Genomic DNA, 25,582 nt, shown 5'->3' on the forward strand with positions numbered 1-25,582 from the left:
TGAATGCAACGTTTTATAGGTTTAACATCACTGCATCCATTAAACCCAGGCCTGCATCATTTCATTGATTCGGCCGCGGCTTCTGATGAGCACCCCTTCTGCATCTCAGCTCTGCTACATCGCTGCGTTACGGGGCTATAATGCGACGTTCCGGTTTGGTCACCTGATGAGCTGCGGTTTTTCATCGTTGACTGGCGTTATGTGAACATGCAGTGTCTCCCGGACTGTGTGTTTGCCATCTGTCAGCTGCACTAGGAATCGGTCCTGCCGCGTCTCTGTGTCATCATGCGTGTACACAATGGTCGTTCCTATAGGAAAACAAGTCATTAATTCATCCCTCCCAGGAACGGACTGGACGTGACAGGAGCCGCCAAACATCGGGGCCACAGAGCAGTTACCTGCTCCCTCCTTATAACAAGCACCGTGCCTCATTTTTTTTACACTTCATAAAACGCATATTTGTAAAATGTCCAAAACTGTCCAAGTTCAGAGGAGGCCAAAAGCGGAATAGCATCCGCCCTGCAGAATTAAAGGGTCTTACAAAAAAAAAATGCCATTGGAAGTGTAAAAACTAGTGATGACGAGCGAACGTGCTTGGATACGTCCATATCTGTGGGAGCATCAATGTATTTAACGCAAGAGCAAAGCCTTCCCACACTATTGAAAAAACATAAACGACAGGCATCATGCATCTATATAACATGGGACAAATCGCTGCCGGAAAGTTTGGAAACTCACTATAACTTCTATTTTTATAAGGAATTAGCTATTGGAAAAAACTGCGGGAACATTCCTCTTTTTGGCTCTTTATTTAACTTCCTCACTTACTTCATATGTCATTTTTTTTTTTCCTTTTAGATTTTTTATATTTTTTTTGGTCTGCAGTAACCCCTCGGTGCCAGCAGAGGACATTCACGGCCTGTATATGACACTGATCAGGGAGAGGAGCTTTTATTCTCCTGGATCCCGGACAAGAAGGAATTAAAGAAGTTTCACAAACACAGAACAGATCCCAGAAGTCTCATCTGCCCAACAGGATATAGGGAGGAAGCAGAGGTTTAGGGGTCCATAGATGACGCCCCCTGAGAGCATTATACCTACACAACCGAATGATATGCAGCTGATATATACAGGACAGACCTTGCGTCAGTGCATCCAAGGTGAAAGTGTCGATGAGGGCCTCTCCGTGCGTCCCCGTAGGATTGGAGTGACCGACATCTGCAGCACGCAGGCCGTGCAGTAATAATCCGTGTGTTGGGGGGGCTATGACAGAGAAGCGTAATATATCAGGTGGGATATCCAGGTCTTCTGCGCTTAATGTGGCTGGACCTATTTCACAGCTTCCCCCCTCAATTATCTGGGTGAGAAAGAAGACGAAACACAGGATAAGACTAAAAACAATAAATAAATGCAAAATGTAAAAAGAAAAAAATTCTAAATTAAAATTCTTAAAGAAGCCAAAGACAAAATGATGATTAGAAAAGGTATTGGAGATGAGCGAATAAATTAGCAAATCCAGTGACCATTAGTAGTTTGTTGAGCCCTATGAATCGCCTCCTACCTTGTCGCATCGCCGGACATACGCACGACTGCAACTCAGAAGGGGCGCTGGGGATGCCGGCGGGTGGGACGCGGTTCACAGGACTTCTGATGTGGCCGCTGGGCCGGGGTCCTGCCAATGTATTCGCTCATCTCTAGCATAAATCCATTCATAAGTATGACACCCTTTATGCCCAAAGGTGGTGTAAATGTTGAAACCAAAAGATCCATTTGACTTAAGCATTTTTGACAATGAACGGTTGCAATTTGTGCCCAAACACAATGTGAGACATCCTTCGCTGGGCGTCAGTTCTAATCTTCACCACTGTAAGAATTCTGCTTTCTGACAGTGAAAGGGAACCGTCTTGTTCACAGCCTGACCGAATGGGGGGAGATAATAGTGTAAGCATAGGCCAGACAGTCTGAAAATGCTACTGGTCAATGTGGCTCTTGGTGGATGGTAATTTTGGCGCCTCTTTTTACCCTTCTACCTAACATCGCAACACCATGTTTGGCCTAATTTGTGGCACTCTCTTTTTTTGAACCTGAACGTAAACTTAACTAGACCTAGGGTGTTGTGTGATATAATAGGCCAATGTCCCTTATGCCATGTCTCCTATTCAAATAAGCTGCAAAAAAAATATCTAAACCACATAATAAAAAAGATCTCACACTAGATGTGATCATTTACATCAAAACGCAGCAATATTAAGGTGCACTTACTGCCAAAGTCATTAACTTAGAAGAAAAGTGCAAAGAAAAATGGATCCTGGTAGTTTGTTACAAATGTATCAGTCTTTGAAGTCTGAGATGTTTTGTTTACAGACTGAAACTGTAACAAACTCTCAGCTGTAAGAAGCATTAGGTAATGTGCACACGGTGCGTTTCTGCTGCATATACGCAGGAGATTGGGCCCTGCGGATCCGCAGCAGAACTGCATGTGACGTACAGTAGCATTAAAGCCTATGTGAAACAAAATCCGCTGTGCGCATGCTGCTTTTTTTTCCCCGCACGGATTTGGTGCGGAAATGAAAAAAGCAGCATGTCACTTCTTTTGTGCGCTTTTGCAGCACTTTTCCCCCTGCTCCTTTCAAGAAATCCGCAGGTCGAAAACCACAATGAAAAAAACGCACTAAAAAAGCACAAAAAGCACGATGAAGTTTGTGAAATCTGCAGCTGCGTTTTCTGCCAGGAGAAGCATTTTTTTTTGTGCAGAAAATTCTGCACACAAATCTGCAACGTGTGCACATACCTTAAGGTTATGAAGCGAGAATGTGCTGTTCACAGAGATCTTGATAACGATAAGACATGGAAATATAAAGCATATAGGACTCATTAGAATACATTTCATGTAGGCGTCCCTGATCTGATATGGACCAAATCTGTTCTCAGCTTTAGGGAAAGCCGGGTGACGACCCAAACTGTGATTAGCTAGAGGTGTCCCCTCGTTTCCCCAGATCCCTGAATGACAGATTTGTCAAACTATACAAGAACACTGGGTCGCATTGCTCTAAATCTAGACAGCTCTGCTCTTCAGGAGTCGATGGGGGCGATTATTTCCCTAAAAAAAAAAAATTGGATCAAAATTTGCAGCGTGACCGCGGATTGAACCTTATGACTTGGATGGCGTTAGCGGCAGGATCACGCTGGGAAAATTTGGGCTGAAATGAGAACATTAGTTGCCAACTCAAAGTGAGACAGATTGGTGACATTGTAACTCCCGGCTCAGAGAGGCTCTATGTTCTGATGAGAAAGCAAGTAATGACTGTCCCAAAGTGGCCGATATTAGTCATGGAAAGTCCCAGAGGCTCCATTGGCGCAGCGCGGCCTCTTCCCGGATCCCCTGCTCCTCGCTGCCTCTATAAACATGCAATAACCTAAATATAGCGTCTCCGTGTGTGGCACTCGCAGCCGCTATCAGGATTCATACCAGCTGAGAACCACACATGGATGCTGGGATTTGCCGGCCCTTTATCCTGTGCCATGCTTGGCGGACGGTTTTTTTCATGCCGTCTATTTACACATTGTGGTCTGCACAGTTCACAGGGGACCAGTGATGATCAAATGCAATCCCGGCCTCAAACCTGCCAAGAAGGCGTCTCGCAGCCTCCTCTCACTTTGTCTCCGCACTTCATTCATCTTCAGAGCTGGCGACGGACGGGTCCTGCTAAGTTATCGCACTATTCTACCTTTATACACCAAAGCACCAAGAGCTCAATGATAAACATCTAGTTATGTATCTAGAGCAAATGTACCGCACATAGGGAACAAGACGCTCCGTACACTGAATAATACCGCACATAGGGAACAAGACGCTCCGTACCCTGAATAATACCGCACATAGGGAACAAGACGCTCCGTACACTGAATAATACCGCACATAGGGAACAAGACACTCCGTACACTGAATAATACCGCACATAGGGAACAAGACGCTCCGTACACTGAATAATACCGCACATAGGGAACAAGACACTCCGTACACTGAATAATACCGCACATAGGGAACAAGACGCGCTGTACACTGAATAATACCGCACATAGGGAACAAGACGCTCCGTACCCTGAATAATACCGCACATAGGGAACAAGACGCTCCGTACACTGAATAATACCGCACATAGGGAACAAGACGCTCCGTACACTGAATAATACCGCACATAGGGAACAAGACGCGCTGTACACTGAATAATACCGCACATAGGGAACAAGACGCTCCGTACACTGAATAATACCGCACATTGGGAACAAGACGCTCCGTACACTGAATAATACCGCACATAGGGAACAAGACGCTCCGTACACTGAATAATAACGCACATAGGGAACAAGACGCTCCGTACACTGAATAATACCGCACATAGGGAACAAGACGCTCCGTACACTGAATAATACCGCACATAGGGAACAAGACGCTCCGTACACTGAATAATACCGCACATAGGGAACAAGACGCTCCGTACACTGAATAATACCGCACATAGGGAACAAGACGCTCCGTATACTGAATAATACCACACATAGGGAACAAGACGCTCTGTACACTGAATAATACCGCACATAGGGAACAAGACGCTCCGTACACTGAATAATACCGCACATAGGGAACAAGACGCTCTGTACACTGAATAATACCGCACATAGGGAACAAGACGCTCCGTACACTGAATAATACCGCACATAGGGAACAAGACACTCCGTACACTGAATAATACCGCACATAAGGTACACGACACTCCATACACTGAATAATACCGCACATAGGGAACAAGACGCTCCGTATACTGAATAATACCGCACATAGGGAACAAGACGCTCCGTACACTGAATAATGCCGCACATAGGGAACAAGACACTCCGTACACTGAATAATACCGCACATAAAGTACACGACGCTCCGTACACTGAATAATACCGCTCATAAGGTACACGACGCTCCGTACACTGAATAATACCGCTCATAGGGAACAAGACACTCCGTACACTGAATAATACCGCACATAGGGAACAAGACGCTCCGTACACTGAATAATACCGCACATAGGGAACAAGACGCTCCATACACTGAATAATACCGCACATAGGAAACAAGACACTCCGTACACTGAATAATTCCGCACATAGGGAACAAGACGCTCCGTACACTGAATAATACCGCACATAGGAAACAAGACGCTCCGTACACTGAATAATACCGCACATAGGAAACAAGACGCTCCGTACACTGAATAATACCGCACATAGGGAACAAGACGCTCCATACACTGAATAATACCGCACATAGGGAACAAGACACTCCGTACACTGAATAATACCGCACATAGGAAACAAGACGCTCCGTACACTGAATAATACCGCACATACGGAACAAGATGCTCCGTACACTGAATAATACCGCACATAGGGAACAAGACGCTCCGTACACTGAATAATACCACACATAGGGAACAAGACGCTCCGTACACTGAATAATACCACACATAAGGTACACGATGCTCTGTACACTGAATAATACCGCACATAAGGTACACGACACTCCGTACACTGAATAATACCGCACACAAGGTACACAACGCTCAGTACACTGAACAATACCGCACATAAGGTACACGACGCTCCATACACTGAATAATACCGCTCATAAGTTACACGATGTCATTGCACTGAATAATACCGCACATAAGGTACACGACGCTCAGTACACTGAATAATACCGCACATAAGGTACACGACGCTCTGTACACTGAATAATACTGCTCATAAGGTACACGAAGCTCTGTACACTGAATAATACCGCACATAAGGTACACGAAGCTCTGTACACTGAATAATACCACACAACGCTCTGTACACTGAATAATACCGCACATAGGGAGCAAGACGCTACGTACACTGAATAATACCGCACATAGGGAACAAGACGCTCCGTACACTGAATAATACCGCACATAGGGAACAAGACGCTCCGTATACTGAATAATACCGCACATAGGGAACAAGACACTCCGTACACTGAATAATACCACACATAGGGAACAAGACGCTCCGTACACTGAATAATACCGCACATAGGGAACAAGACGCTCCGTACACTGAATAATAACGCACATAGGGAACAAGACGCTCCGTATACTGAATAATACCGCACATAGGGAACAAGACGCTCCGTACACTGAATAATACCGCACATAGGGAACAAGACGCTCCGTACACTGAATAATACCGCACATAGGGAACAAGACGCTCCGTACACTGAATAATACCGCACATAGGGAACAAGACGCTCCGTATACTGAATAATACCGCACATAGGGAACAAGACACTCCGTACACTGAATAATACCACACATAGGGAACAAGACGCTCTGTACACTGAATAATACCGCACATAGGGAACAAGACGCTCCGTACACTGAATAATACCGCACATAGGGAACAAGACGCTCCGTACACTGAATAATACCGCACATAAGGTACACGACACTCCATACACTGAATAATACCGCACATAGGGAACAAGACGCTCCGTATACTGAATAATACCGCACATAGGGAACAAGACGCTCCGTACACTGAATAATGCCGCACATAGGGAACAAGACACTCCGTACACTGAATAATACCGCACATAAAGTACACGACGCTCCGTACACTGAATAATACCGCTCATAAGGTACACGACGCTCCGTACACTGAATAATACCGCTCATAGGGAACAAGACGCTCCGTACACTGAATAATACCGCACATAGGGAACAAGACGCTCCGTACACTGAATAATACCGCACATAGGGAACAAGACGCTCCATACACTGAATAATACCGCACATAGGAAACAAGACACTCCGTACACTGAATAATACCGCACATAGGGAACAAGACGCTCCGTACACTGAATAATACCGCACATAGGAAACAAGACGCTCCGTACACTGAATAATACCGCACATAGGAAACAAGACGCTCCGTACACTGAATAATACCGCACATAGGGAACAAGACGCTCCATACACTGAATAATACCACACATATGGAACAAGACACTCCGTACACTGAATAATACCGCACATAGGAAACAAGACGCTCCGTACACTGAATAATACCGCACATACGGAACAAGACGCTCCGTACACTGAATAATACCGCACATAGGGAACAAGACGCTCCGTACACTGAATAATACCACACATAGGGAACAAGACGCTCCGTACACTGAATAATACCACACATAAGGTACATGACGCTCCGTACCCTGAATAATACCACACATAAGGTACACGATGCTCTGTACACTGAATAATACCGCACATAAGGTACACGACACTCCGTACACTGAATAATACCGCACACAAGGTACACAACGCCCAGTACACTGAACAATACCGCACATAAGGTACACGACGCTCCATACACTGAATAATACCGCTCATAAGTTACACGATGTCATTGCACTGAATAATACCGCACATAAGGTACACGACGCTCAGTACACTGAATAATACCGCACATAAGGTACACGACGCTCTGTACACTGAATAATACTGCTCATAAGGTACACGAAGCTCTGTACACTGAATAATACCGCACATAAGGTACACGAAGCTCTGTACACTGAATAATACCACACAACGCTCTGTACACTGAATAATACCGCACATAAGGTACACGACGCTCCGTACACTGAATAATACCGCACATAAGGTACACGACACTCCGCACACTGAATAATACCGCACATAAGGTACACGATGCTCCCTACACTGAATAATACCGCACATAAGGTACACGACGCTCCATACACTGAATAATACCGCACATAAGGTACACGACACTCCGTACACTGAATAATACCGCACATAAGGTACATGACACTCCGTAAACTGAATAATACCGCACATAAGTTACACAACACTCCGTACACTGAATAATACCGCACAAAATGAATAAGACGCTCCGTACACTGAATAATACCGCACATAAGGTACACGACACTCCATACACTGAATAATACCGCACATAAGGTACACGACGCTCCGTACACTGAATAATACCGCACATAAGGTACACGAAGCTTGTACACTGAATAATACCGCACATAAGGTACACGACAATCCTTGCACTGAATAATACCGCACATAAGGTACACGACACTCCGTACACTGAATAATACTGCACATAAGGTACATGATGCTCCGTACACTGAATAATACCGCACATAAGGTACACGACAATCCTTGCACTGAATAATACCGCACATAAGGTACACGACACTCCGTACACTGAATAATACTGCACATAAGGTACATGATGCTCCGTACACTGAATAATACCGCACATAAGGTACACGACAATCCTTGCACTGAATAATACCGCACATAAGGTATACGAAGCTCTGTACACTGAATAATACCGCACATAAAGTACACGACGCTCTGTACACTGAATAATATCGTACATAAGGTACACGACGCTCTGTACACTGAATAATACCGCACATAAGGTACACGATGCTCCATACACTGAATAATACCGCTCATAAGGTACACGATGTCCTTGCACTGAATAATACCGCACATAAGGTACACGACACTCAGTACACTGAATAATACCGCACATAAGGTACACGACACTCCGTACACTGAATAATACCACACATAAGGTACAAGACGCTCAGTACACTGAATAATACCGCACATAAGGTACACGACGCTCCGTACACTGAATAATACCGCACATAAGGTACATGACGCTCCATACACTGAATAATACCGCACATAAGGTACACGACGCTCCGTACACTGAATACCACCGCACATAAGGTACACAATGCTCTGTACACTGAATAATACCGCACATAAGGTACACGACACTCCGTACACTGAATAATACCGCACATAAGGTACACGACACTCCGCACACTGAATAATACCGCACATAAGGTACATGACACTCCATACACTGAATAATACCGCACATAAGGAATAAGACGCTCCGTACACTGAATAATACCGCACATAAGGTACACGACACTCCATACACTGAATAATACCGCACATAAGGTACACGACGCTCCGTACACTGAATAATACCGCACATAAGGTACACGAAGCTTGTACACTGAATAATACCGCACATAAGGTACACGACACTCCGTACACCGAATAATACCGCACATAAGGTACACGACACTCCGTACACTGAATAATACCGCACATAAGGTACACAAGGCTCCGTACACTGAATAATACCGCACATAAGGAACAAGACGCTCCGTACACTGAATAATACCGCACATAAGGTAGACAACGCTCCGTACACTGAATAATACCGCACATAAGGTACACGACGCTCCATACACTGAATAATACCGCACATAAGGTACACGACGCTCCGTACACTGAATAATACAGCACATAGGGCACATGACACCCCGTACACTGAGTATTACCGCCCATAAGGTACACGATGCTCCGTAATCAATATAAACCCTTTATTCAGTGATATAACAATTAAAAACAAATAAAAACAGGGAAGATACAATGTTACAGATGACAACACACTACAGGAGGAGCATGAATATTAGAACTGCATAAGAAACACATGTGCAAAGTGGTAAGATATGTAGTATAGTTATACAAACTTATCATAAGAATAAATTCAGATATATAAGCACATGAGTACAGCCAAATGCCAAAAACAATGTAAAGCAAAATACACCCCCACACATATGTGTCCCGCCCTAGCGTTGATAAAGGCTCATTCACACGTCAGTATTTGGTCAGTATTTTGCATCAGTGTTTGTATGCCAAAGCCAGGAATGGAACTTACCGAGAAAAAAATATAATTGAAAGACGGACTCCTGTTCCTTATTTTGGAGACACTCCTGGTTTTGGCATACAAATACTGATCAAATACTGATCAAAAATACTGATGTGTGAAAAAGGCCTTAAGCTTCAGGTGATACACTCGTTAGGGGCACGACAGACGTACCTGTGGGGATCAGTATCTTGTGTTACATTGTCTCTGCTCATTTGGCGGTATTTATGTGCTTATGTATCTACATTTATTATAAGTCTATAGAATTCTATTATATATTTTGGCCTGTGGTCTGTAACATTGCGTCTTCCCTGTTTTTGTTTTTATTTGTTACATGACTGAATAAAGTGTTTACATTGATTAAGAAGTGTTGTAAAGCTTTTTGTAAATATTGTATATTGTAGCATAACTGGGAAAGACGGGGTAAATCCCAACGCTGCAGGATCTTAGATGCTCCTGTAAGGTTTTGGTTACAGCCAGGACGTAGCTTCATGTAGGGGCAGTCGCTTGAGGGAGTGTCAGTCTGCTGGATGGAGCGGAGTTGAGTGTGCTACTGGTGAGTGACCAGCCAAAATGTGAGCTGCAGCTGAGAGACAGAGACAGGCAGGGGTCACACTGTGAATGGCGACTGTGCTAAGCAGTCTGTTTGTGAGAGATGCAGAGAACCGTGTGGAAGCTGCAGCCTGTTCAGTGTGAACTGTGCCCATAGTTGAACACTTCTGTTTGGCCCTGGAAACTGCAGGCTCTCGTGCTGACGGGGATATCGATACTGTTAGGATCTTATCTTTTCTATGTATGAAGTCTGCTCCGGGAGCAAGGACTGTAATCTGACTGGGTGAGCCCGCACAGACTTGTGATCATGATTAAATGCATGGGCCGTGTGCAGAGAACCGTACGTATCAGTGGTTGCTATGGACAATAGCTGTTTTATTTGACCAAGCTGGGGATAGCTCAGCCGTGAGCAGCCAGGGTCTGTTCTGTTTAGTTAACACCTGGACAAGGCTAAGGATTTATGGATACGAGTATGTTTTGGTGCAACCTGTGGAAACGACTAAAAACTGCACATGCTTGGACCAAAACCGCATTGCCTGTGTGAACACTTCCTAAGGCATAATGCCTATGACAAAGAGTGAACTCCCATAATATGTAAAATAATTTTATATAAAAAGTGGCATTACTGTGTACATACATTTCATTACTGATCCTGTACTGATCCTGAGTTCCATCCTGTATTATACTCCAGAGCTGCACTCACTATTCTGCTGGTGCAGTCACTGTGTACATACATTACATTACTGATCCTGAGTTACATCCTGTATTATACCCCAGAGCTGCACTCACTATTCTGCTGGTGCAGTCACTGTGTACATACATTACATTACTGATCCTGAGTTACATCCAGTATTATACTCCAGAGCTGCACTCACTATTCTGCTGGTGCAGTCACTGCGTACATACATTACATTACTGATCCTGAGTTACATCCTGTATTATACCCCAGAGCTGCACTCACTATTCTGCTGGTGCAGTCACTGTGTACATACATTACATTACTGATCCTGAGTTACATCCTGTATTATACTCCAGAGCTGCACTCACTATTCTGCTGGTGGAGTAGCTTTTTGCTCCTCTTACCTCCTAAGGTGGATCCCAGTCGCTGTCGTCTGTTCACCCCTCTTATGTTTGGATGGTATAGGAGTAGACAGTGCTTTACATCAGTTTGCTCTTAGGCAGTGCGCCCTTTTCTCTAGGGGTCTAATACCAGAGCTGCCCCTATGATATACATAGTCCATATATTTTTAAGGTAAACCCCCTGTGATTGCGTTCCCACAGTGATATAACACTTGTGTCCTGTGCAGCATTCTCGGGCCGTGTGATCTCGCACATTCAGCTGCTTTAGGAAATTAGATATTTCTCATTATATATAATGATCACAAGCCTTCCCTTTAAAGAAGCCGCTAATCATTAGCAGCTGTCCTGGGCATGTGCAAAGTGACTGGATAATCCGCTCCGCACTCAGCCGGTGTTTGCAGCTCTGGTCGCGCTGCGCATCTCAATGACCAGAAATGTGAAGGCATCCTCTCTTCCCTAAAATCCCAACTGAAATCATCTATGGGGCTGTTTTGTTTAGAAAACAATAATTATACTGCCATTAAATGTCCAAATAATGCCACGATACAGTGCCTAAATAATACCTCGTATATAGTAGTTCGGGATAATACTACCATACAGTGCATACATAATACTGTCATATTTGTCACAAAACATGGCTACTCCATACTGAAATACTACCATGCTATGAAAGACATAGTCAAGGGTTACATTGTAAATCACTCATGGTCAGTGAAGAGGATATTATGTCCCTGGGGGGGGGGTCTTTGGCACTGAAAAGGTTATTTAAAATGTCCGGGGTGGTGCTGGGCAGTAAAGAGATTATTAAGTCACATGTGGTGCTGGGTAGTGAAGGGGTTAAATAATAGTCTCTGACAATGTTCAACTGCTCAGCAACGTAAGGGTTATTAAGTCCCTGGTGGTTATTGGCAATGAAGCGGTTATTGATAAAGTTCCTTGTGGTCCTGGGCATTGAAGGGGTTATTTGTGAAGTCCATGCTTAATCCTGGGTAGTGAAGGGGTTAAATAATTTCCCTGAAGATGCTTGGCATTGTTAGGGTTATTGATTAAGTCCCTGGTAGTCCTCAGCTGTAAAGAGGTCACTTCTAAATTCTCTAGTGGTCCTGGGAAGTGTGGGTGTAAGTCCCTGATGGTCCTGAGGAATGAAGGGGTTTTTGAGAGAGTCACTAGTGGTACTTGGCAATGAAAGGGTTACTGATAATGTCTCCGGTGGTCCTGGGTAATGAAAAGGTTAATAATAAAGTCTCTGCTGGTCCTGGTTAGTGAAGGGGTTATTAATATAGTCCTTGGTGGTAATGGGTAATGAAAGAGTTATTGTTAAAGTCCCCGATGGTACTGGTTAGTGAAGGGGTTATTGATAAAGTCCCTGGTGGTCCTGAGTAGCTAAGGGATTGAACAATAAAGTCCCTATTGATGCACAAGCTCCTGATGGTGCTTGACAATGTAGGGATTAAGTCCCTGGTGGTGCTGGGCAGTTAAGCGGTTATGGATATAGTTCCTGGTGGTGCTGGGCAGTTAAGCGGTTATTGATATAGTCCCTGGTGGTGCTGGGCAGTTAAGCGGTTATGGATATAGTTCCTGGTGGTGCTGGGCAGTTAAGCGGTTATGGATATAGTCCCTGGTGGTGCTGGGCAGTTAATCGGTTATGGATATAGCCTCTGGTGGTGCTGGGCAGTTAAGTGGTTATGGATATAGTCCCTGGTGGTGCTGGCCAGTTAAGCGGTTATGGATATAGTCCCTGGTGGTACTGGGCAGTTAAGCGGTCATGGATATAGTCTCTGGTGGTACTGGGCAGTTAAGTGGTTATGGATATAGTCCCTGGTTGTGCTGGGCAGTTAAGCGGTTATGGATATAGTCCCTGGCGGTGCTGGGCAGTTAAGCGGTTATGGATATAGTTCCTGGTGGTACTGGGCAGTTAAGCGGTTATTGATATAGTCCCTGGTTGTGCTGGGCAGTTAAGCGGTTATAGATATAGTCCCTGGCGGTGCTGGGCAGTTAAGCGGTTATGGATATAGTCCCTGGTGGTGCTGGGCAGTTAAGCGGTTATGGATATAGTTCCTGGTGGTGCTGGGCAGTTAAGCGGTTATGGATATAGTCCGTGGTGGTGCTGGGCAGTTAAGCGGTTATGGATATAGTCCGTGGTGGTGCTAGGCAGTTAAGCGGTTATGGATATAGTTCCTGGTGGTGCTGGGCAGTTAAGCGGTTATGGATATAGTTCCTGGTGGTGCTGGGCAGTTAAGCGGTTATGGATATAGTCCGTGGTGGTGCTGGGCAGTTAAGTGGTTATGGATGTAGTCCGTGGTGGTACTGGGCAGTTAAGCGGTTATTGATATAGTCCCTGGTTGTGCTGGGCAGTTAAGCGGTTATGGATATAGTCCGTGGTGGTGCTAGGCAGTTAAGCGGTTATGGATATAGTTCCTGGTGGTGCTGGGCAGTTAAGCGGTTATGGATATAGTTCCTGGTGGTGCTGGGCAGTTAAGCGGTTATGGATATAGTCCGTGGTGGTACTGGGCAGTTAAGCGGTTATGGATATAGTCCGTGGCGGTGCTGGGCAGTTAAGCGGTTATGGATATAGTCCCTGGCGGTGCTGGGCAGTTAAGCGGTTATGGATATAGTCCGTGGTGGTGCTGGGCAGTTAAGCGGTTATGGATATAGTCCGTGGTGGTGCTGGGCAGTTAAGCGGTTATGGATATAGTCCCTGGCGGTGCTGGGCAGTTAAGCGGTTATGGATATAGTCCGTGGTGGTGCTGGGCAGTTAAGCGGTTATGGATATAGTCCGTGGTGGTGCTGGGCAGTTAAGCGGTTATGGATATAGTCCCTGGCGGTGCTGGGCAGTTAAGCGGTTATGGATATAGTTCCTGGTGGTGCTGGGCAGATAAGCGGTTATTGATATAGTCCCTGGTGGTGCTCCATTGTTAGGTTGCTCCAGCCCCTGCCTACAGTTCATGTGGGCTGTGGGCCATGATAGCTCAGTCTGAGGACCCCTCCTCATTCATGGCAAGAAAGTGCCCCCATCTCAAGACAGATGCGGGTCCCACCTCCGGCACGTGTCAGACATCTGTGTCGTATCCTGTGGATGCTTGAGATGGGAAAACCCCTTTATGAGTTTCCTAAGGTTTCAGCATTTTGCGGAGTTTTACCGTTATGTTCTGGACATGCAGCCGAGGTTCCTCATCATTTATGGGTTTGATCACGATGTAGAATGGGACGATCATCGATCTATGGACAGAGTCAGTGACCGAAATCATGAAGAAATCCGAGGTCGGCTCGATGCGCTCGTGACGTGACTGGACGTAGCGGATGTAACCGGCGCTCACGTGCTGGAGACTGAACGAACCTTGGGAGGAACACAGAATATTGATCTGTACACCTAGAGATTCTTTCAATTCTTCACCATTTTCAAGATCTCTGGTTGCTGTCAGCGAATGTGAATAGAGATGAATCGAATCGATCGGCCCCAAATCGCATCACATGATGTAGCGCAGCCAATCAGGAGGGACTCTCTGTCGCTTTCTTTTCAGAACTCAATCTTTCTTTTCAGAACTCAATCTTCTTCTGACAGTCTGTTACAATGTATCAGTCCAGATAAAATGTCTCCAATTGTAACAAACAGCTAATTGTGGACGTTTTCCACCTCTGAATGTAGATTAGTTTGTGCTCGTTCACTGACAGCAAGCAAAAATCTTGAAAATGGGAAGAAATTAAAACAAAGTAAATAAAAAGCTTCATAACTTTTTCATTATGTAATTTATTAAGTGTTATTTGCATAAAAAGAAGCAAAATGAGTCAGGACCTTCCAGCGTAGTGAAATGATCGGATAAGTGCTAGTCAGGTGTGAATGCAGAGCAGCAATAAACAATGCGCAGTAGCAGTCAGTACTCACGAACATCACACAGGAGGGCCCATAAAATGGCCCTTTCAGTCTGTAGTTTGTATTAAAAATAAATAGATAAAAACAATATGTACTCTACTCCTCCTCCCCAGGTCCAGACCTGAGACTCCACCGCTGATCTCCCTGTGTGTTATTGTCTGCGATGCTGATGTCTCGTTGACACCACAGCAGCCCATCAGTGAGCTCAGGAACTCCTGCCATCAGCTTTGGGCACAGCCACCAAGCTCAGTTACTGGTTGCTGTGGTGTCATCATGACATCAGCATTGAAGACAAGAGCAGACATGGAGAGCAGCGGCGGAGACAGCGCTGGACCCAGGGAGGAGAAGTTTCACATATCTTTTTTTTTTTTTTTTTTTAAACAAACTGAATCTGGTGGATAGAGGTTTTCCAAAAAACCCCGAAAAACTTTCACTTGACAACACAGAAGTGTTCTAAGGCTATGTGCACACGCTGCGGTTTTTGCTGCGGATCTGCAGCAGTTCTGCAGACAGTGTACAGTAGCATGTTATCCTATGGGATTGACATTCTGCTGTGCACACGCTGCGGATTTTTAACTGCGGAAAAGCTGCGGTTTTGAATCCGCAGAAAGAATTGACATGTCAATTCTTTCTGCGGATTCCGCTGCGGTTTGCCACCTATTCCATTGTCCAGGTGGCAAACCGCAGGGCAAAACCGCAGGCCAAACCGCAGGTAAAACCGCAGGTCATTTTACCTGCGGTTCTGCAGATAAAAATCTGCATACCAATCCGCAGTGTGTGCACAAAGCCTTCGGGTTATGATAACACATAAGATACCCCAGATACATAAAAACATAGAATTCTGACTGCCTGCAACGCCTCGAGAAGAAATCTACCATTTTGTAAAAACAGTATGCAGTTAGCTCCTGTGCTCCCCCTAGTGGTGTCTGTGGGATAACCTCAGTTTTAATATTCACCTTTGGCTATTTAGGCCTCTGTATAGGAATATCAGAGCAGTGAGCAGAATGAAGCTGTGCTAAAGCAACAGTAAACTCAGAAAATGCAAAAAAAATTTAAATAAACATATTCCAACAATTATTTCCTATAAGAGTCCTATTTCTTTGTTCCTATGTAGTCTCATAATACAATAAAAATGAGAAATATATAAAGAAATCTCTTTTTGACTTCTCTTCCCTGTGATGTGTGAGGTATAAGACCACTTGCTGCAGCAGGATCCTCCCCCCACTGCCCGAGGCTGGGGTCAGACTTGTGAAAAACTCGCACGAGTCTCGCACGTCAATACCTAGAACTGCTGCCAACACTTGAGACCGGAGCGTTCGGCTTCATAGAAATACAAGCAGCCGCACACTCAGGTCCAAGTGCCAGCAGCAGTGCCCAGTATTGACGTGCGAGACTCGTGCAAGTTTCTCGCAAGTCTGACCAGGGCCTAAGGCAGGGGTCACACTTGTGTGCAACAAACTCGCGCAAGTCTCTCACCTCAATACCCGGCACTGCCGCTGGCACTCGGAATATATAGGCATACATGCAGTCGCACACTCCGGTCACAAGTGTCGCCGGCAGTGCCATGTATTGAGGCGAGTTTCTCGCATTGCACACGCAAGTGTTACCCCGGCGTAAGACAAAAGATGGCTAAGAGAGCATGATTTCAGCTGAAGATGAAACTTATGAGCTGTGACTGTCTCAGCGCCATGGAGAAAATGCTGCAGACTAATAGTGAAGGCTACAATGTCTCTTTAAGAGTTTGATAAAAACTTAAATTTGTAAATATTTAGAAAATAAAGGATTAAACTTAAACAAAATTGTAACATACTAATTCTGGTCTCTGGGAGGCTCTTTTCTGACCCCGGGGAGGGTATTGTGCTCTCGAGATACCCAAACTGTGGCTGTGTCTCCATGAGGAAGATTAAGTCATCATCCAGGGTGTCCACGTCCGATGCGTTCACATGATTTACAGAGATAACCGAGGAAGAGCCTTCAATGACGACAAAGACGTCTCCTGCGAATATTCAATAGTATAATCCATAGCATCGGTTATCAAGAACATTGCTGTCACTGAACGAAAACATTGAAAGGCTGAAAAACGACCCTGAACTGGTCCCAGTGGTGGTTTTGTTACATCAGTGAAGGTTAGATTAATTGTGCTGATCTATTATCTAAAGTGACACACTGTAACAAACCTTCAACACAGGTCTGAGTCTAAATAAGCCAATGTTAGAGGAAAACACCAGCAGAGCAAATCTCTCTCCTGTACTGTTCTAATGTGTTACATTGTATCAGTGCCGATAAAATGTATCAGTCAGAGGTGTCCAGTACATATTGGCTTGTCTAGACTGGATTATTATTATTATTATTATTTATTGTTATAGCGCCATTTATTCCATGGCGCTTTACATGTGAGGAGGGGTATACATAAAAACAAGTACAATAATCTTAAACAATACAAATCATAACTGGTACAGGAGGAGAGAGGACCCTGCCCGCGAGGGCTCACAATCTTCAAGGGATGGGTGATAATACAGTAGGCGAGGGTAGAGCTGGTCGTGCAGCGGTTTGGTCGATCGGTGGTTACTGCAGGTTATAGGCTTGTCGGAAGAGGTGGGTCTTCAGGCTCTTTTTGAAGGTTTCGATGGTAGGTGAGAGTCTGATATGTTGTGGTAGAGAGTTCCAGAGTAGGGGTGATGCGCGAGAGAAATCTTGTATGCGATTGTGGGAAGAGGAGATAAGAGGGGAGTAAAGAAGGAGATCTTGTGAGGATCGGAGGTTGCGTGCAGGAAAGTACCGGGAGACGAGGTCACAGATGTATGGAGGAGACAGGTTGTGGATTGCTTTGTATGTCATGGTTAGGGTTTTGTAATGGAGTCTCTGGGCAATTGGGAGCCAGTGAAGGGATTGACAGAGGGGAGAAGCTGGGGAATAGCGGGGGGACAGGTGGATTAGTCGGGCAGCAGAGTTTAGAATAGATTGGAGGGGTGCGAGAGTGTTTGAGGGGAGGCCACAGAGCAGGAGGTTGCAGTAGTCAAGGCGAGAGATGATGAGGGCATGGACTAGGGTTTTTGCAGATTCTTGGGTGAGGAATGAACGGATGCGTGAAATATTTTTGAGTTGAAGTCGGCAGGAAGTGGAAAGGGTTTGGATATGTGGTTTGAAGGAGAGATCAGCGTCAAGGATTACTCCGAGGCAGCGAGCTTGTGGGACTGGGGAGAGTGGGCAGTCATTTACTGTAATTGATAGGTTCGTAGGGGGGGTCACGTGAGATGGGGGAAAGATGATGAATTCTGTTTTGTCCATGTTGAGTTTCAGATATCTAGTGGAGAAGAAGGATGAAATAGTGGACAGACATTGAGGGATTCTGGTTAGTAGGGAGGTGATATCTGGTCCAGAGATGTAGATCTGTGTGTCATCAGCATAAAGATGATACTGAAAGCCATGAGATTCTATGAGCTGTCCCAGGCCAAAGGTGTAAATAGAGAACAGCAGGGGCCCAAGGACTGAACCTTGTGGGACTCCGACAGATAGGGGGCGAGGTGAGGAGGTGGTGTGTGAGTGGGAGACGCTGAATGTCCGGTCTGTTAGGTATGATGAGATCCAGGAGAGGGCCAAGTCTGTGATGCCGAGGGATGAGAGGGTCTGTAATAATAGGGAATGGTCCACTGTGTCAAAGGCAGCCGACAGGTCCAGGAGGAGGAGGACAGAGTAGTGTCGCTTGATTCAATTGTAACAAACTCTCAGCTGTAAGATGTCTTGGGTCAGACAATCCTCTGGAAGCAAAGTTCTAACTATCATTTGTTCTGAGTTTGTTACAATGTATTAGAGCAAGATGTAAGTGCAGACGACCACATCTGAGAAAAATGGTCCCATTATTCTGATCAGAGTTTGATCACAGCGGCAATCGTTTTTTCTAGGACGTGGAGAGAAAAAGCAAAGTTTCTTCTTCTCCTCCATTCTATCAGTTTATGAAAACCGGACCGCACTCGGATGACATGATGATTTTTTTTTATAGAACCATAGACTTGCATTGCCGATTTTGATCCCACGCTCTGTTCCAAATCATACATGTCTCCGATTTTTTTACGCGGTCCGAGGAAATAATCAGACATATGCACAGCCCCATATAGTATCATAAGTACGAGTGTTATCCCTGAATACCACAAGTTCCAATCAGTTGTGTTCATAAGACCTAAATTTAGCAATACACATCAAGCAAGCTAATCAAAGGCAGAGCCGCTATTGCCCGTAGTAATGAGATCTGCAGCGCTCCTGGCCAGAAGTCACAGATTACTGACCTGCCTCATGGTCCGGAGTCTTGTGAACCAATTCTCTCATCTCTAGTTTTAAGTCTCTGGATGTAAACTTAGGTGCTTGTAATTCGATGTCAGCAAGCCGAGATCTTGGAAATCAGCAGTAATTTAAATAAAAAGGACTCGATTCATTAAAAGACTGGATTTTGTCAGCCACTCTACATGAACGGTGGAGTAAGGAACACGAGATTAATTAAGAGGAGTGCGCCACCGCAAGAAATGTACCGCAGTCAGGAAGATTTCTGTCGTAATTTGCGCTACTTTTGTGATATAAATTAGGATGATATTTTTGGCTGTGCTTCTCAAAGTTTCGTCCACTTTCCAAAAAGTTGCCAGAACAGGTGTAAAAATTTCAAAATATGGAATATGCCAAAAAGTTTTACAAAATGTGACCGCAAAGTTTCCAAAGTTTCAAAACAGTTTTATGCCGCAATTCTGGGTCGCACAGTTCTCTCTTCTACTATCCCAACCTGTTACAATGTGTCAGTGCAGGTGAGAATTAGTCTGAGTTGTCTCACATACAGAGGATTGTCAAGCCTAATAGTGACGAACCCTCAGCTGTGAGCAAGTTTTAGGTTGGGACAAGGTAAAAAATATAAATGTAATGTAACACAAGTAGATAGCGAAAATGGAAAATAATGGTGATGAAAAATTCTGCAATATCTAAACAAATTCCTCTAAAAGCCCCAGCAGCACTGAGCCCATTGATGACATGGGCCAGGGTCGCGCTCGCTGTCCAGCTGCCACCTGCTGTGATATTTTGCCTTCTTACATGAATACAACATATGGGAACATGGCACTTCCATCTGAAGTGATGTGATAAATGCTGCATTACGTGCACTCTCACATTAGTCACACTGCACTTACCAATGATTATCACCGGCAGCTGATTATTGATGGGTGTGAGGGTGATATTAAGATCATAGACGGGGAGGCTGGCATGAAGTGGAATCGGCGGGGGAGGAGGACCCTCGATGCAACAGGTGTCGGCTGAGATGGATTCCCCATCTGACACGATGAGTGTAACCGTATCCATTCTTGGAGACGCACCGATCTCCCCTCCTGAAAGTCCAGGACAACAGGGTAAGTACCTAGAAAATCCAACAAGTGACCTCTGCTGCCAAAATCTGAAAATTAACTTGAGACGGTGGACCCCGGCTTCAGGACCCCCAGTGCACGCCTGCCCCAACAATCCTCATCTCCTCCAATAATTATGCATATTTAATTATTATGAATTCCAAGTAAACGTATTATTTCTTGGTACCAGTAACTCGTCTTTATGGAGTATCTGCTCGGCTCCTACCGGCAGGGAGTGAAGGAAAATGTAGTAAATCACAATTATTTTTGGAAGAACATACTAGACGTCAGTTCCTGACAAGTGCGTCAGCGAGTAAGATGATGAGCGACCAAATCAGAAAAATGAAATCAAGCACGAGACAGAGCTGACCGCGAAAGGGTAATAAATCCATTGTCTGTCTGCGGCTGCAGGAAGAGTTAAAGGGGTTGTCCAGGCTTGGAGTTCAAATCTGCAGTCACTCTATGTGACTGCAGACTAGTAACTCCTCGCAGCACACACAGTGCACACTGTCAGGACTCTTCAGTGCTGGCTACATAGATGCGGTCACAGGCAGACAAGATTTGCATGGCTTCGCACAATACAAGCGAAGTAAATGAGGCCGGACACATCTAGTCAGAATGTGGCTGGAAGTAGGCAAAACACATATATATGGTCAAATGACCACTCAGCTCACCGCCAGAACTGGAGAATCCTAACATCTTGCATTGCGCACACTGAGAGGATTCACAAGTCTGCAGTCATATAAGAGTGACTGCAGAATTGAATACCAAGAATGGACACCCCCTTTAACTAAGAATCCATCAGTAAGCTGCTTCAGACAGAGAAACTCTTATCTGTCTTTATTGAGCTTCTTCCAGCTGATTTATGACCACATGAAGTTCATCACGCCTTCGATATGGTCTGTGGCTAAAAATACACTGACAGGAGTTCAGAAAAGGACTGAGAAAAAGCGTTACAAACTCCCCATCGGAAGGAGCTCACTGACTGATTCCCAGGTAATCTCGATTTCCACCATGAAGGTGTCCATTAAGCTGGTCGATCATCTTATGTCCAGACCGTTTATGTTGGGGGACGTAAGGATGAGGTTGTTGGATTTCCACTGCTTTATCCCATTAATTTGGGGGGATAAGCCTCCAGAACAGACAGGCAGCGGCTTATTCTCCTATTTCTACTGAGTACAGATGCTCACATTTCCATCCGAGCTCCATTTCTATGAAGGATTGTCATCTGAACTAGAGTCCTCATGATCACATGAGTCACTGTCCCTGCAAAGTCAACACACTCCTCTGCTGCTGCTTTCATCTGCCAATGACCTGGCTACAAACCGTTCTCTCTGCTCAGCTAAATGCCAATTACATCTCAGAAAAGATAAAAATGAAAACTTACCTGTATGTCTGTAGGAGATTAACCCTCGGATGACATCGAGCTGGCTGAATTTATCCACCGTGACTCCTTCTCTCTGGATCATTCCATGGAGGGGAGTGCGAGCGATCATGTACGTGAGCCTCGTGTCGTCACTGTCTGGATCGGTTGCGTACAGATTCTCAGTAGTTACGTAGACGTGGCCGCTCTCAGAACAGAACAGGGTGGATATCAGGTCAGATCGTAGCTCCGGGGGTTCATCATTTACAGGGGAGATCTGAGGACCAAATAACACACAGGTACATTTTCTAAAGGTGCAAATTCGGAATCTTTGGGTACACTGTCCTAGATACAGCAACGACTCTTTATATTTAGAATGACAGAAAAGTAACATGAAGTCTTTACACTCTTTGTAGCCGGGTTCCCCTTTAAATGTGTTTTGAATGAAGGGAAACATTTAAAAGAGCATTATCCTTGAAGGGTGTGTAGATTTTTTTTTTTTTTGGGGGGGGGGTTCCTCCAATGCATCTAAAGAATAGAAATGAAGCAACTTTGCAAAAATGTTTGAAAAAAAAGCTTCTGCCAGTTTGTGTATGCAGCTCCTATGCAGACCTATGTGTCGTCATGGTTACAAACCCATGTTGCAGTTATGTGGTGCGATCTTCCATCTGTCCCTCTATTATTCATAGATTATCAGAAACCAGGGAGGTGGGGGGCAGGGGGGGAGGAGTAACACCAGCTGCAGGATCAGACTACATACTGGTTGTTTGTAGTCTGTAACCTTGGAGACACAAAGCTCTGTGTCCGAGCTGTATACTCAAAATCAGTTTTAATTAATATTTGTAAAACTGGGTACATTTTATTTTAGACCCACTGGAGCGGTGACAATGGTTGCAAAAGTCTAGACACCCTTTAGGCTATTAGCTGTTTGTTGGATGTACGTGGCTCAATATATAGGAAAGTGACGGCCGCTGTCACGTTGGAAACATATTTTAAAGGGACAGCTATCCCTATGTGGCCTATGTGGATGTATGTCTTTTGCTCCCTGTTATCAGCCATTTCAGCTGTTCCATAGTTTGCCTGGCGGAAGTGTAGAAAACGTTCCTGCGGCCCCACAATCCCTATGTGACAAAGTAGGGATCATGGTTGGGCACAAACTCTTGTCGAGCAAACCAATGAGGAAAACGACCATCAGCTTCGCCCCGAAATGGCTGATAACAGGGAGCAATAGACATGCACTTACCCAGGAAATGTATACTTGCCTCCCGGATGGCATTTTCTGGGCCCAACGACACTAACTTGTCACCTTCTCTTCTTTTAATAATTTGGCATGAAATTACCTGCACCTTCAGTTCTCCGTCTGCCATGTTCTTTCCATCGGTAACAGTAAAGATGATGGCGTCCTCCAAAGACTCGGAGTCGTCATGCTGATACCTGCAAATAACAGTGAACAGTTTTCTATTGAACAGCACCCCTAGTGGTAAAGAGCATGATGACCACACGTCGAATCTGTCAGCAGGATTTAACCCACCCGCATTTCTATGCGCATGTAGCTCTTTCAAAGACCACTCCAGCAATACTTTTACATGGCCATTCCTTTGCTCCGTTACAGAGACATCAATTTGAAATGCAAATTAGATCTGAAGCCTCTGTCACTCCAGCTCTATTCCTTGACCAGTGTCCTCTCCTCCTTTTCGACTGATAGCCACTATGCTGTGTCACTTCAGGCAAAGGAGCTGTCAATCAAGCAGGAGGTGGAGCTGGGCGGGGAATAGAGCTGGAGTGACAGCGGCTTCAGATCTACCATAGCTCTTCAGCCTCATTTGCATATAATTTCAAACCCTGATTTCTCAATAATGGAGGATCGGACTGGAAACGTAAAGGTATTGCTGGACTTGTCTCTAAAAGAGCTACATGCGCATATTAGTGGTTTGGGGGTGAAATTCTGCAGACAGATTCCCTTTAATGCATATTATGTAACCTCCCTAACATGTTATCATTTCTTTCAAGTCTCTTTGCATTTATTCTCCCAGATCGGAGTGCGGGCTCCTCTCATTACTCTTATCACTGCAGCAGAACATGTCCTCTGTACGTCCTCCTGGCAGAGAGTCCCAGGGAATACGGGACTAAGCTTTCCTCTATCAGTCAGTGACAGGGATGAGCTCGGCCCCCCGGCTCGTCTGGAGGGTGGGATATTTTCCCTTATTTTCCCCTCTTGATCTCAGAGGAGGTTTGGCTCTCAGCCCTCGGTGCTGTGAGATGAAAGAACCTATGGGATTTTCCATTCTTCCACTGCTGCTCTTTTGTGGTGGTCCCTGATAATGGGGCCGAGAAGACCCTTCTGCTCAATCACCGCAGACAATACGTTCTCCGTATTATCTTATGTAATGCAGCCAGGGTTCGATCCCACCGCATCTGCGCAGCGTTTTATTATGTCTGGTGTAATGTCTGATAATGGGAAGCCGATCGCTCGTTACATGGTGGGATTAATTAGGAACATTGCTCCGAGACTGGGGACCTCTTGTAAAGACCACCCTGTCCTACAGGGGGCAGCATATACTGTACACACAGATGATCACTGCAAATACCACAATATAAAGTTTAGAAACTAAAGAAAAGTTCATTCAGACTCTGAATTCATGGGAATAAGGTGCTGAGGTCCTACTATATGTGATATCACCCCAGAGTGCCCGTATAGATACCATGCAGAACTCAGGCCACAGAATGAGATGCCCCTCACAGTGCCAGCTATCGCCCCTGAGAAGCCCCCTGTATGCCACTTATGTCCCCTACACTATTCAGGATTATGCCAGAGAAGCCCCATATAGATCACAGATGGCAATAAAGAAGCCCATATTGTGCCACCGTACTACACTGCTAGAGACGGTTCAATATCGTGCCAGAGTAGCCCCAGATAGCGCCACATAACAGCAGAGAGGCACCACAGTCACCAAATGTCATATAAGGCGGCAGAGAAGCCCTAATGCATAGTGTCACAGATGCCCCTTACAGCGGACTATTATCCTGTGCCACCTGAATCCAACTGGCAACCATGTAAAACATCAGGACAATAACACTGACACTCGGGGTACAGGATAATGACACTCGGTGTACAGGATAATGACACTGACACCCGGGGTACAGGATAATGACACTCGGTGTACAGGATAATGACACTGACACCCGGGGTACAGGATAATGACACTCGGGGTACAGGATAATGACACTCGGTGTACAGGATAATGACACTGACACCCGGGGTACAGGATAATGACACTCGGTGTACAGGATAATGACACTGACACCCGGGGTACAGGATAATGACACTCGGGGTACAGGATAATGACACTGACACTCGGGGTACAGGATAATGACACTCGGGGTACAGGATAATGACACTGACACTCGGGGTATGGGATAATGACACTCGGGGTACAGGATAATGACACTCGGGGTACGGGATAATGACACTGACACTTGGGGTAC

The 25,582-nt window shown here is 45.2% G+C and overlaps 1 protein-coding gene and 1 long non-coding RNA gene across 3 annotated transcripts in view; one reads left to right on the forward strand and one right to left on the reverse strand.

Annotated features, from left to right (window-relative positions):
- Positions 1 to 25,582, reverse strand: part of LOC141048722 (FRAS1-related extracellular matrix protein 1-like) — a 176,826-nt gene that overhangs the window by 121,598 nt on the left and 29,646 nt on the right. Inside the window, exons 15-21 of the mRNA XM_073544597.1 lie at positions 23,437 to 23,530; positions 22,121 to 22,373; positions 20,524 to 20,718; positions 17,169 to 17,354; positions 14,628 to 14,824; positions 1,141 to 1,357; positions 164 to 308 (exon numbers count right to left, since the gene is read on the reverse strand). Of these exons, the coding sequence (XP_073400698.1) occupies positions 164 to 308; positions 1,141 to 1,357; positions 14,628 to 14,824; positions 17,169 to 17,354; positions 20,524 to 20,718; positions 22,121 to 22,373; positions 23,437 to 23,530 (1,287 nt within the window). The remainder of the gene's footprint in view (positions 1 to 163; positions 309 to 1,140; positions 1,358 to 14,627; positions 14,825 to 17,168; positions 17,355 to 20,523; positions 20,719 to 22,120; positions 22,374 to 23,436; positions 23,531 to 25,582) is intronic.
- Positions 10,121 to 25,582, forward strand: part of LOC141048723 (uncharacterized) — a 51,688-nt gene continuing 36,226 nt past the window's right edge. Inside the window, exon 1 of one of the 2 annotated variants that reach the window (XR_012220127.1) lies at positions 10,121 to 10,411. This is a non-coding gene — a long non-coding RNA (uncharacterized lncRNA). Of the gene's footprint in view, positions 10,412 to 20,618; positions 20,740 to 25,582 lie in introns of those variants that run through there. The other variant, XR_012220126.1, reaches the window with a different exon arrangement.

Source organism: Dendrobates tinctorius, unplaced genomic scaffold, assembly GCF_039654945.1.
Source record: "Dendrobates tinctorius isolate UK_male_01 unplaced genomic scaffold, ASM3965494v1 ptg000138l, whole genome shotgun sequence".
Lineage (NCBI taxonomy): Eukaryota > Metazoa > Chordata > Amphibia > Anura > Dendrobatidae > Dendrobates > Dendrobates tinctorius.